General features: G+C 41.8%; 1 protein-coding gene across 1 annotated transcript; it reads right to left on the bottom strand.

The window, feature by feature from the left end:
* Positions 1-6,903: 6,903 nt before the first annotated feature.
* On the bottom strand, positions 6,904-12,060 carry LOC111979958 (putative transcription factor Ovo-like 1). Its single transcript, XM_024010653.2, has 4 exons — positions 11,893-12,060; positions 11,197-11,456; positions 8,476-8,665; positions 6,904-7,495 (listed from the first exon to the last, which is right to left on the bottom strand). Exons 1-4 carry the CDS (start codon positions 11,999-12,001, stop codon positions 7,170-7,172), a joined length of 885 nt encoding a protein of 294 aa, XP_023866421.1. The 5' UTR covers positions 12,002-12,060; the 3' UTR covers positions 6,904-7,169.
* Positions 12,061-14,650: the final 2,590 nt, after the last annotated feature.

The following is a 14,650-nucleotide window of genomic DNA, read 5'->3' as shown; positions in this document are numbered from 1 at the left end:
AATCTTCAAGATGTTTCTCATGAAACTATATATTGGCAACTTTTTTAAGGATTTTGATGCACCAGTACATAAAATGCACATTTACATACCGTTTGGCACAGTGCATTATTTATGACAGTTTTAGAACCTTCTATAGAAAAGTTTGTGGTCATACGCACATCCTTACAAATGTAGGTGCTGGGGTAATAAAGAATACTTGCAAAGAAAAACTAGGAAGAAATTGCCAACCATGTGGAAGTCAAAATGAATAGGTCTTTAATGTCTGTCTCAGGAAAATCAGGACTTCCCCCAGCCATCCTATGAGGGAAGAACCACTTAGTCCCTCTTTCTCCTCTGGGTCCCCAATGAATAAAGTGCATTGGAAAGTATTCAGACTCCTTGACTTTTTCCACATTTTGTTACGTTACAGCTTATTCTAAAATTGATTAAATCTTTTCCCTCATCATCTACACACAATACCCCATAATGACAAAATAAAAACAGGTTTTTAGATTTTTTGCAAATTTGTATTAAAAGAAAATCTTGAAAATCACGTTTACGTCAGACCCTTTACTCAGTACTTTGTTGAAGCACTTTGGCAGCAATTACAGCCTTGAATCTTTTGGGTATGATGCTACAAGCTTGGCACACCTGTTTTGGGGAGTTTCTCCCATTCTTCTCTGCAGATCCTCTCAAGCTATGTCAGGTTGCATAGGGAGCATTGCTGCAGAGCTAATTTCAGGTCTCTCCAGAGATGTTCTATCGGGTTCAAGTCCAGGCTCTCTGGAGCCACTCAAGGACATTCAAAAGACTTGTCCTAAAGCCACTCCTGCTTGTCTTGGATGTGTGCTTAGGGTCGTTGTCCTGTTGGAAGGCGAACCTTCGCCCCAGTCTGAGGTCCTGGCACTCTGGAGCAGGTTTACATCAAGGATCTCTCTTTACTTTGCTCTGTTCATTTCCCTCGATACTGATAGTCTCCCAGTCCCTGCCACTGATAAACATCCCCACAGCATGATGCTCGCACACCATGCTTCCCTGTAGGGATGGTGCCAGGTTTCCTCCAGACGTGACGCTTGGCATTCAGGCAAAAAAGTTCAATCTTGGTTTCATCAGCCAGTGAATCTTGTTTCCCATGGTCTGAAAGTCTTAGGTGTCTTTTGGCAAACTCCAAACAGGCTGTCATGTGCCTTTTTCTGAGAGTGGCTTCTGTTCTGGCTACTTTACCATAAAGGCCTGATCGTGGAGTGCTGCAGAGATAGTGTCCTTCTGGAAGGTCTCCCCCATCTCCACAGAGGAACTCTGGAGCTCTGTCAGTCACCCGTGTGTTCTTGTTCATCTTCCTGACCAAGGCTCTTCTCTCTGATTGCTCAGTTGGCCTGGCGCCAGCTCTAGAAAGAGTCTGGTGGTTCACAACTTCTTCCATTTAAGAATGATGGAGGCCATGTGTTCTGGGGACTTCAGATGCTGCAGAAAGTTTTTGGTACTCTTCCCCAGATCTGTGCCTCGACACAATCCTGTCACAATCCTGCAATTTCAACTTCTCCTTGACCGTCTGTATTACCTACATGTTTCAAGCCGACCACCATAGTCGCTGTACCCAAGAATACCAAGGTAACCTGTCTAAATGACTATCGACCCGTAACACTCACAGGAAATGCTTTGAAAGGCTGGTCATTGCTTACATCAACACCATCATCCCAGACACCCTGGACACACTCTAATTTGCATACTGCCCCAACAGATCCACAGAATCACTGGTCACTTTAATAATGTTTACGTACTGCTTGACTCATTTCATATGTATATACTGTATACTATTCTACTGTATTTTAGTCAATGCCACTCCGACATTGCTCGTCCTAATATTTATATATTTCTTAATTCCATTATTTTACATTTAGATTTGTGTATTGTTGTGAATTGTGAGATACTACTACACTGTTGGAGCTAGGAACACAAGCATTTTGCTACACCCGCAATAACATCTGCTAAAATGTGATTTGATTTGATTTGAGATGACGCAATCTCTACTACACTGTACAATGCCCTTTCCCACCTGGACAAAAGAAACACCTATGTGAGAATGCTGTTCATTGACTACAGCTCAGCATTCAACACCATAGTGCCCTCGAAATTCATCACTAAGATAAGTTCCCTGGGACTGAATCCTGGACTTCCTGAAGGGCCGCCCTAGGTGGTGAGGGTAGGCAACAACACATCCGGCCCTTCAGGGGAGCGTGCTAAGTCCCCTCCTGGACTCCCTGTTCACCCACGACTGCGTGGCCARGCACGACTCCAACACCATCACTAKGTTTGCAGACGACCCGACGMTGGTAGGCCMGATCACTGACTATGAGACAGCCTATATGGAGAAGGTCAGAGACCTGACAGTGTGGTGCCAGGACAACAACCTCATCGTTAGTAAGACAAAGGAACTGATCGAGGACTACAGGAAACGGAGGGCCGAGCATGCCCCCATTCACATTGACGGGGCTGTAGTGGAGCGGGTCGAGAACTTCAAGTTCCTCTGTGTCCACATCACTAAGGAACTATCATGGTCCAAACACACCAACACAGTTGTGAAGCYGGCATGACAATYCCTCTCCCCCCTCAGGAGGCTGAAAAGATTTGGCATCGGCCCCCAGATCCTCAAAAAGTTCTAGAGCTGCATCATCGAGAGTATCTTGACTGGCTGCATCACCTCTTGGTATCCGACCGCAAGGCGTAACAGAGAGTAGTGCGTACGGTCTTGTACATCACTGGGGCCGATCTCCCTGCCATCCAGGACCTCTATACCAGGCGGTGTCAGAGGAAGGCCCAAAAGTGTGTCAAAAACTCCAGCCATTCAAGCCACAGACTGTTCTCTCTGCTACAGCACAGCAATTAGTACCAGTGCTTCAAGTCTGGAACCAAAATTATTGAACCTTTAAGTAGGCAAGTCAGTTAAGAACAAATTCTTATTTACAATGACGGCCTACCCCGGCCAAACCTGGACGACGCTGGGCCAATTGTGCACCGCCCTATGGGACTACCAATCCCGGCCGGATGTGATACAGCCTGGATTCAAACCAGGGACTGTAGTCACGCCTCTTGCACTGAGATGCAGTACCTTAGACCGCTGCTCCACTCTGGAGCATTGATCTGTTTTTTCACTAACTCACTGCCTTTTTTGCACATACACTGCTGCTACTATCTATTATCTATCCTGTTGCTTAGTCACTTTACCCCTACCTATATTTACAGTACATAACTAACTCAATTACCTCGTACCCCTGCACATTGCCTCAGTACTGGTACTCACTGTATATAGCCYTGTTYTTTTCTAATCTATTTGTTATTCACTGTGTATTCACACMATTTCCCTCTCMCTATATCTATATATATACAGTACCAGTCAAAGTTTGGACACACATACTCATTCAACTGTTTTTCTTTATTTTTACTAGAATAATAGTGAAGACATCAAAACTATGGAATAACACATATGGAATCATGTAGTAACCAAAAAAAGTGTTAAACAAATCACAAAAATATATTTTAGATTTTAGATTCTTCAAAGTAGCCACCCTTTGCCTTGGGTAAGGTAGGGTTGGTATACAGAATACCATTTGGTAAAAGACCAAGTCCATATTATGGCAAAAACAGCTCAAATAAGCAAAGAGAAACGACAGTCCATCATTACTTTAAGACATGAAGGTCAGTCAATAGGGAAAATGTAAAGAACTTTGAAAGTTTCTTCAAGTGCAGTCGCAAAAACATTCAGGCACTATGATGAAACTGGCTCTCATGAAGACCGCTACAGGAAAGGAAGACCCTGCTTAAGACTTGTTTACCAAGCCACTGCCAGCAACCACTAATAACTGTAAAAATAGTAATATTAGTGGTCATGTCATTAAGTTTMACAATCTCTTTCACATACTTTGAGATGATATGGGGCTGAAATATAAAAATATGCTTGGTAAATATCCCAAAGTGTGGATTGTAGTCTGTGCTTAGACTACTTTCATTGTAAGGAAACAAACAATTTTTTTTGTTTTGTTAGGGTGAACTCTCCCTTTAAGCACAATAAAACATGGTAAGGAAACATAAGTAATTAAAACATTCGGGGAATCTACCTCATCAAGCAAAATAAAATGTTACAAAACCATAGTGGTTACAGAACAAGACCAATCCCATGATGCCTCACTACTAGCCTCTAGTTATGAGCTTCAGTCCCTGATTAGAGGGAACAGTAAAACAAAATYCAGTGGAAATGGCTTCGAGGTCCAGAGTTGAGTTTGAGGGCTTTAGAGGAATGCTGTAAGAATCCCATGTTTTAGGATTGTTCAACTTCACGTTCTAGTTCAAAACCATATTGCCCATTCTTGTTAGGAGTGTTTCCTGGTTACAGGCAAGTGGCTCATGCATATAGCAAACACACAGAAAACATATGACCACCGTAGTGTGTAATGTGTATGTGTTTGTATATGGATATATATTATTATTATTATTATTATTAAAACAGTGTGCAGGTGTGGTTGGAAGAACTTGTTTGAACAATGTTTTATGTTGGACCCCAGATGAGCTTGACTTTAGTTACTATGGATGCAGTGAAATTAAACATCCAATTTGACAAGTTTTATGTTTGTCAGACCCTCCTCACTTTTCCTCAAACTCTACTGGTATCTAGAACTGTACCTGTCTCTCCCACTGGTCAAGCAACTAATCAGCTCATTTGTGATATATACAGATACTGTAGCCTTTCAAAACATGTACCCCACCCTCTAAAGCAGTGGTTTCAGAGGGTAAAGTCCCATCCACTGGGATTAGAATTATACTGAACAAAATATAAACGCAAAATGGAACAATTTCAAAGATTTTCCTGAGTTACAGTTCATATGAGGAAATCAGTCAATTTAAATCAATTAAATAGGCTGTAATATATGGATATATGATTTCACATGACTACAGATATGCATCTGTTGGTCACAGATACCTTAAAGAAAATGGGCKTCACAATGGGCCTCAGGATCTTGTCACAGTATTTTCTGTGCGTTCAAATTGACATCGATATAATGCAATTGTGTTTCGTTGTCCGTAGCTTATGCCTGCCCATACCATAACCCCACCGCCACCATGGGGCACTCTGTTCACAAAGTTGACATCAGCAATCTGCTTGCCCACACAACGCGTGGTCTGTGGTTGTGAGGCTGGTTGGACATACTGCTAAATTCTCTCAAATTAAGTTGGAGGCGGTTTATGGTAAATGAGAAATAATTCAATCATCTGCAACAGCTATGGTGGACATTCCTGCAATCAGCATGCCAATTGTAGGCTCCCTCAAAACTTGAGACATCTGTGGCATTTTGTTGTGTGACAAAACTGCACATTTTAGAGTGGCCTTTTATTGCCCCCAGCACAAGGTGCATCTGTGTAATGATCACGCTGTTTAATCAGCTTCTTGATATGCCACACCTGTCAGGTGGATGGATTATCTTGGCAAAGGAGAAATGCTCWCTAACAGGTATGTAAACAAATTTGTGCACAACATTTGAGAGAAATATGTTTTTTGTCCAGATGGAAAATTTCGGGGATCTTTTATTTCAGTTCATGAAACATGGGACCAACACTTTACATGTTGCGTTTATATTTGTGTTCAGTGTTGAAGGCCTTTATTATCCAAAGCTTGGGAAATCCTTTTGGCATTTTAAGCTTCACAACATTTCTTAAAACACAAAACATCACCATGAAACGTCAAAKATGCTGTATAAATAAACATCATGCAAAGAAAAAAGAAGCAAGTCAATATAACATGGGGGATTGTACAGGTAGGAGGATGGACGGCAAGGACAGGAGGAAAAAGCCTGTGTGCCAGGGATACAGTTCATTTTAAAGCACACATTGATAAGGCATCACTCCACAAAAACATACCATTAACCATTTCCACTCACAGCCTTTTCATCCCCTGTACGGGTTGAGAATGGTACATTTTGTCATTGATAGGAGCCTAAATTGGAACGCAGTGGCTGTACAGTAACATGCTAGGTGAACTCATATAAGCCCCTGGGGGTCCACATTGACAGTGGGCTGTGCTGGCACACCCATGTGGAGAGTGTGTGCTCACGCATTCATTCCAACAGTACTTGCACTTCCTGCGTCGACTCCGGGTCACCATTGCGTCAACAACGCTACGCCATTGTTACATGGTTTGGTAACCTGACGGTGCAGCTCAAAGCCCAAATCTTGAGACTGACCAAGACAGCASGGAAGATTATAGGCATGACACTTTCCTCCTCTTTCCAGGAAATTTTCGAGGAGACCATCATCAGACAGGCCAGAAAGGTCATATGGGACCCCACACATGCACTCGACAAAGAGTTCCAGCTGATTCCATCGAGGAGGCGTTATAGGGCTGAACAGAATAAAACGTTTGTTTGTGCCCMTCAATAAAACTGCTTAGCAGCAGGGGAGACATTAAGGCAGACGAGGGAGAAAGCAATGACGGACAAGAGCCTGGCCTGTAGGCCTTCATCATGTGGAACTGCCACCTAGTTTACATTTACATTTTTACATTTAAGTCATTTAGCAGACGCTCTTATCCAGAGCGACTTACAAATTGGTGCATTCACCTTATGATATCCAGTGGAACAACCACTTTACAATAGTGCATCTAGTCACAGCCATGAACTTATGAACTACTTGTATGTGTTGGGTGTGTACAGTATGATGGGGTGTTATTCTCAAATATTCTATGTATTTATGTGGAAGCAGCAGCACTCTCTACTGTTCAAGTCATTTACGTAGTTGACCATTGACTGACTCACCTTTTCCTCAATCTCTCTGCATTACCTCAACTGGACACAAGGAGGCAGTGCTTTTCAAATGGTCACACTTAAACACTGATGTGTTTTTTTWATATAATCAAATCAAATTTTATTGGTCACATACACATATGTAGCAGATGATATTGCGGGTGTAGTGGATGTTACTGCGGGTGTAGCGAAATGCTTGTGATYCATTTAGCCTTGGTGCTATACTGTCTCTACTTTGTGGCAAGGTAACAACAAAGGAATTGGCTAAGGCAGAAACAAGTAKATTTGCCTGTAGATGCTCATCTAAATTTTGCATCTTCCCTACTAATGGTTAAGGTTCGGGTTGGGGAATGGGAAGCTGATCCTATATCTGTACCTAGGTGAAACTTCACTCATTAATCAACCCATATAATACCCAGCCGTAGTATACATAAAAAAGGGGCTGGGTTTGTGTTGAGAGGGCATGTTGTTGGCGCCCTCATGTGCCTGGCGGCGGTAGTAGCGGCGCAGGGCTTGGCTGCCCGGGTGGCACTGGCACATGTGGAGGAAGTACTCTTCGGGCTGGTTGGATGTGTAGCCGCAGTCCTCGCACACGAAGATCTTGGAACGACGCTGGCGGTAGGCATACTGCTGGAAAACGCCATGGATCTTCCTCAGGTGGGACTCGAGGGAGCAGCGCTGGGTGAAGGCCTTGTCGCACAGCTCGCAGCGGTACGGACGGATACCTGGCGGGAGGGGAGAGAGGGTGAGGAGGGTGTGTGTGGGGTGGAGGTGGAACATGAAATAGTGTGTGTCAGGGCCGTGCACAGACCTTTCAGGAGGCAGGTGCTCAAAATGAACTCCCCCTGCTTGAACATGCGTTTTATTTCATAATGCATATCTAGAAAATCATAACATTCCAAATTCCTCTGTTGCTAAAAAAATTAAATATTTTTACCATGGGCAGGCTGGGTCATTCCTGTTATACGGTGCCTTTTCTGTTCCCATGAAATAACACCTCTTATTTAGATTAAAACATTTCATTCCAAAGGGCTTAAAATATCAAGTTAGGTGTCCTTTACCATAAAAAAAACTCAGATATGACTCTCAAAAGGGAATTTTATGCATTTTGACCATTTTGTTTTCAGTGGATGTAGGTGTTTTTGCCATGTCCCCYCATGCTATTTATCCACTTCTACGATATTTATAAGTCATAAAATAATAAAATATTCAACATATGTATTCATTATTTTATAGTCATACTTTTTAAAATATCTGTCATCAATTTTTTCATGATTACTGTATTTATTGTTACTGTATTTAAGATTTTCTGTGTTCCTGATTTCTACTCATTRCAGGGTTTTTCTTTGTTTGTACTATTTTCTACATTGTAGAATAATAGTGAAGACATTAAAACTATGAAATAACACATATGGAATCATGTAGTAACCAAAAAAGTGATAAACAAATCAAAATATGTTTTAACATTTTAATTCATGGAGGAGGATGGTCCTCACCTTCCTCCTCTGAGGAGCCTCCACTAGTGTGTGCGTGTGTGTATATGTTTACATGCTTGTCACCTGTGTGTGTGCGTGTTTGCAAGTTCCCCATCTCTGTGTGTGTGTGTGTGTGTGCATGCGTGTGCGTGTGCGTGTGTGTGTGCATGTGTGTGTTTTCACACATCTCACCTGTGTGTGTCTGTGTCTATGAGTATTGCGTGCCTCACCTGTGTGAGTGCGCATGTGCCTCTTTAGGTCGAAGGTGTCGTTGAAGCCCTTGCCACAGTAGCGGCAGGGGTGTCTCTTCACCATGCTGTGGCACTTGAGGTGGCGCGTCAACATGCACTGCAGGGGGAACACCTTGTCACATTCCGAACACATGAAGTCACCCGWGCTGGGGGGGACATGTGGCAGGGGCTGAGAGAGAGAGAAGAAAGGGACGTGGAGGTTATGACACAGACACTGCCTCTGCCACMGATTCAATGTACTGTAGGGGACCTTGGACACATTCAATCAAACATGATAACTCCAAAACACTTCAKATAAGTTGTAAGTTGCGAACTCTCCTTTTACAGTATATCACACAGAAATAAATTATATTTCTAATCAACAGGTAACTTCCAAAATAAAGGAAATAACCAACATAAAGTGTAGATACTGACTGGTTTTCTGATCCATGCCCCAACCCAAAAGGTATTGGTGACCAACAGATGCATATCTGTATTCCCAGTCAAATGAAATGCATAGATTAGAGCCTAATGAATTGATTTCAATTGACTGATGTCCTTATATGAACTATAACTAAGCCTAAAACATCTGGTTCTTGATGGTTGCTAGTCAGCGACAGGTACTACTATACTCCGGCAGTTCTAAACTCTTGAATCACCCATCTCTTTGCATAGCCCAGCCACCACATGCATTTTTGTTAYTCGATCCATAAACAATTTCATGAATACCTCTGACTGATTTTGAAATAAAGTTGGCTAATGCAATTGAAAGGACAAAAGTATTGCTTATTGAAACTCCCAAAACCATTTAATTATTATAATACATTTGTAGCAATAGCCTACACGCGTGTGGTCAACTATTTAAGCATCATTTCACACTGCTTTGAGACAAGCGTGGGGTCTCTTGATGAATCAATCTATGTCAGATTTTTCTTTTCACTGAATCTCCGTTTGGATATTGGTTAGGCTACAATTAGGCAGTAGTGTAAAGTACTTTAGTAAAAATACTTTAAAGTACTACTTAACCTTTTCACCCGTGAGTTCCAAATATCTCTAACCGTCGCCCCTGCGCYAGTTTCTTCATGCATGTGATGTCAGAATGCTCTCACTGTTCCAAAATGTGATTGTTATGCAACAGGAGAGTTACCAGCGCTGCCCTCAAATCAAGGCACGCTGCCTGCTAATTGTCTGTAGGCTATGTTTCAACTTGTTAATATCCTCCCACGATACCGTCCCTCATTTCTACCCACCATCTACTTGAAAACCCCCCACAAATGAAATGACTCCCCCCACAACCCCCCCCCCCTAAAATGGTTTAATCCCTGTTTAGATTTCGCGCTACGGTTAGGCTAGGCAGTAAACTTGTATTTGGTGTGATAATCTGTGAGGTGAAAACATTTTATTTGCTTTGTGATTTGTCAAAAATGGTAAACAACTTGTCAAGTCATGTGCTCTGGTCCTTGTATACACTGTAACAAGTACATCGACAATTTGTAATATGCTGAAAAGTGACTAAACTAAGTTCATATTTTTCAGCCAATAAGCGCAGACATCTTTGACTTTGTTTATTTGCGCCTTATAGTGAATTGCATTCTGGGATTAGGGAGTTTTGGCCAAGTCAAACATAAACAAYCAGYGCTGCCATCATAAAGAATGTAGCTGCTGTTAGCTGACACGCGTTTATTTTCTAAACCACATTACATTAGTCTCTTGCGCTCACCAGAGATGTGGTACATTGTAAACTAGTCTAGCAGTTAGGTCGTTAACTTATGTTTAGTTCTTTGTTTGCGAAACCTGTTATTTAGACTGGTTCGTGGAATGAGTTGGGCTGTGGATGTGTTCCGTGTGATGCTTGGATGATGAAGTTCACATTTATCTTTTAAGATGTTCTGTTCCAAATGTATAAAAGAAAAAAAACTGAAATATCACATTTACATTSTGTGTAGATTGATTWAAAAAAACATATCTATTTAATCAATTTTAGAATGAGGCTGTAACCTAACAAAATGTGGAAAAAGTCAAGGGGTCTGAATACTTTCTGAAGGCACTGTGTATATATCTGTTTGTCACCGATACCTTAAAAAAAAGGTGGGGGAGTGGATCAGAAAACCAGTCAGTATCTGGTATGACCACCATTTGCCTCATGCAGCGCGACACATTTTGTTCTCATAGAGTTGATCAGGCTGTTGATTGTGGCCTATGAAATGTTGACGCACCTCCTCTTCAATGGGTTCTATATGGACCCCAAAAGGGTTCTATCTGAAACCCCAAAATGATATCCTATGGGGACAGCCGAGGAACCCTTTTCTTAACCCTTTTCTTAACCCGAGTGTATCAGCCTTAATTTGGCATTCCAAGACTATCTATCTATATGTACTGTAGGCATAAAACTGTGGTTTTACAGCAATTTTTTGGTAAGATTACATTTTTCAAACAATATTAACATACAGACAAAAGAGAACGTACAGACGAACACAAACATCAACGACGTATCACCTGCCCAGACCCACATGCTCCCACCGCCTCCGTCTGCAAGTCTCGATGCCACATGACCTCAAACTGAGCCACTCTGCCATTCTATGTTGCCCACACCCTTTCAATATTCAATTATAATGCATTTGATTCTTACACCATCCCAATGATGGAGGATCACTTGATTTCCAYTTTTCKAATAAAAATTTAACAGACATTTCATAGGCAGCTTAGCTCGTAAAAGTTTACCTTGGCTCGGGAGACCAGAGCCAGTGCAGCAGGGTGATAAAAATTATTCTGGCCCATGGTCCGAGACAGGAGATTAGACCAACCATGGCCCCTGTCTGGCCCTAGCCCTGGTTCTTCCCCTGGTACTGGTCCTTGTCCACTTATTGGCCCTGCCCCAAGTGCTGAAGTCAAGGAGGGGGTATCTGGCTCTGGCAGAGCCACAGGTTTAGGGTGGTCAAGGCAGTTGACTGTTGCAGACTGTACCTCAGCATTCTCACTCACTGAAAAGGCAGGGAGACAGACTCAGAACATGCACAGACATATTATTCATGAGAAATAACCAGCATATGAGGCAACGTCAGTATCAAACTGCCTGTGAGGCTATTCTATAATATTCTATCCTCTGATTAAACAAACCTGTAACTTTCCTAAAAATTACAAGACTACAATTCAAACTAAATGCAAATACGGATCATCTTACTTATAAATATGAATTGATCAAAGCAATARTGAAATAAATACATTGTAATAAATACAGTAATTATAGAGCAAAATAATTCACACACACTGTTTGCCTCAACAACGCTGTACCTATTTTCTCCTTCTCCCTTATTTTTTGCATTTTTACCATTTTCTAAGATACTGCTATTTACAAAATTATAAGAATACTTGTCTTTTTTAACAATATGAATAAACATAAACATATCCAGAACTGACCTGATCTGTTGTCCTCTTTCCAGTCTGTCTGCTCTGGGTCTCTCCACCTCCATCCTCCACAGGCCCCCTGTTTCTTCTTTTTCTTATTCAGTAGGAACGACCGCGGCATCCTCTCTCTCTCTCTTAATTTTTCTCTCTCTCTCTCGTCTCTGTATGAATCTTCAACTTTCTGATCCTGAGACTACTGTTAAACGCTCCTGCATCCCACCACTTTTGGTTTTGTGTTCAGCTACAGGACCAGGTATCACCTTACACCCCCCCTCCCTCCACCCACCCACCCACACACACACACCCTTGGTCCTTCCATCACCACCCTTCCTATACCCTCCAACCAACGTCCGTTGTCCAGGTAGCTCAAGAAAATCACAACGCTCATTTCCATAACACTCATTGCGATGGTAGGAGCGGGGGGGAGAGAGACTTTTTTACTGGTGCGCACCTGCGTTGACTGTGCGCCTGAGCCTCTTTTAACTGGTCCCACACTTGTTTTACATCCCAGGCTGTGAGAATCTGGCTTCCACATTCAAGCCATGCAAATGTGGGCCGGCAGTGCCTGGACAGAGGGCACGGTRGGAGTAAGAGGAGCATGCATAGAATAGCCACAGCCTGAACTGCTAGGAAAATCTGCCTTTTCTTTTCCACCCTGCTTGAATTGTCTGGCAAAACACAAACACAGACAATGATCATTCAAATGCAATAGGAAGGGTTAATTACTCTACTGTATGCCCTCCGTTGACTGCTTGGTTTAGAGAAACGGATAACACTTGTATGCTTTACATCCCCACTCATGGCTGTTGATTTCTTGAGTGATTCTGCTTTTGGAAACAGACAGTAGAATGTGGCATGTGAACGCACAGAGATTTCTCCATTCAAACCACCTCCATTCAAACTCCCATAACTTTTCCAATGACACCCAAAAGTACTCAGTACTCGTAACACTCGTTACGCACCTATCGATATAAGACGTTGTCAWCCCTACTGCCTCTTAACTGGCGGACACACTAAACACAAATACTGCGTTTGTAAATTATGCCTGTGTTTTGGAGTGTGTTCCTGGCTGTCTGTAAAGAAAGTATACAAATAAATACAATTGTGCTGTCTCGTCTGTTTAATATCAGCAATTTGATGTGTAGCATTTATTTTTATTCAAGTATGACTATTGAGTACTTTTTGCTTATTAACTGTACTTAATGCTTTAAAATGTACTTAAGTACATTTAAAACTCGATACTTTTAGACTTTTACTCAAGTTGTATTTTACGGGGTGACTTTCACTTTTACTTGAGTCATTTTCTATTAAGGTATCTTTACTTTTACTCAAGTATGACAATTAAGTAATTTTTCCACAACTGGTCCTTCACTCGTAGAAAAAAAAGGTTCCAAAAGGGTTCTTCGGCTGTCCTCATAGGAGAACCCTTTTTGGTTCCAGGTAGAACCCTTTTGGGATCCATGTATAACCCTATGTGGAAAGGGTTCTACATGGACCCCTAAATTGTTCTACTTGGAACCAAAAGGGTTCTACCTTGAACCAAAACGGGTTCTTCAAAGGGTTCTCCTATGGGTAAAGCCGAAAAAGATGGCACTTTTTTTTTATAAGAGTGTATAGGACAGACACAGAGAGAGACACAGAGAGAGAGAGAGAACTCACGGCTCATTTCACTGGATTCTGAATAGCAAATACAGCTGCAGCAGCCAGACATGAACAACATGCAAATGCCATAGAGGTCAACAGAAGAATATCCCAACACAACAGCAAGAGAATATTTACATAGCTAAAAATGGTTTTCAATTGTCCTCAGGAAACTGTCAGTGTAAAAGTGTAAGCCTCAGAGGTTATTACTATAAGGTAAAAGCTAAAAAGGGTTMGGACATCCTGGGCGAGGGGGTAGGATGGGGTTGTTGGTTTATTTTGCCCTTCGTCGTAAAGTGCATACAATTTATGAATAATAAAAAAWTTAAAAATCACACGCAAAATACCAAAAAGTTTTCAATTAATTTCAATAYCTGAGTCTCCCTCCCTATTCTTCAGACTTACTAAAGGGGAGAATCTATTGAAAGTATTGTAACGAAAGGGAAGTMAACCCGAGTCACTGGCATGAAAGGCAAACACCCTACACATCCCACCAATAGGGTTAAAACACTTACTGGGAAGTGTGGCTCATAGAGCTAGTATTGCTACAGTATGTCGTTTGAAACATTCACATAATGGTCGTAGAGTTTATGTTTGTGTGAAAATATGTAGTTCTATATAATGGAATATGATMACATTTCTACGGACTCCCGGAGACAGGTTTGACAGACATCCCACTGGGCACAGACGTCAGTTCAAGGTCTAATTTTGATTTGTCAACTAATGTGAATTCAAAGTGAAATAAACAAAAATGGAACCATGTCATTGGATTAAGGTTAAATGTTTTGTGGATAAAAGAAATTCATGAAACGTCTTTACGTTGATGACTTCTTTCAAGTCCAATCAGTTTTCCATGTTGATTTAACATGATCGGAAGGATTAACATAGATTTATTTTGATGAAATGACTTAGAAACAACGTTGATTCAGCCAGTGTATGGGAATGGCTGCCTCATTCGGACAACCAGGATACTGTTGACTGTACTGTGTCCTAATGTCCTCGGGAGCTGCGCTGTAACTGTATGCAAATGTATGCTGCAGCATGGAAATCAGAGAGAGAGACAGAGAGAGAGAGAGAGAGGGAGAGAGAGAGAGAGAGAGAGAGAGAGACAGCGAGAGAGAGAGAAACC

The sequence above is a fragment of the Salvelinus sp. IW2-2015 genome, linkage group LG20, assembly GCF_002910315.2.
Source record: "Salvelinus sp. IW2-2015 linkage group LG20, ASM291031v2, whole genome shotgun sequence".
Lineage (NCBI taxonomy): Eukaryota > Metazoa > Chordata > Actinopteri > Salmoniformes > Salmonidae > Salvelinus > Salvelinus sp. IW2-2015.
This window is presented reverse-complemented; position numbering and strand designations above follow the sequence as displayed.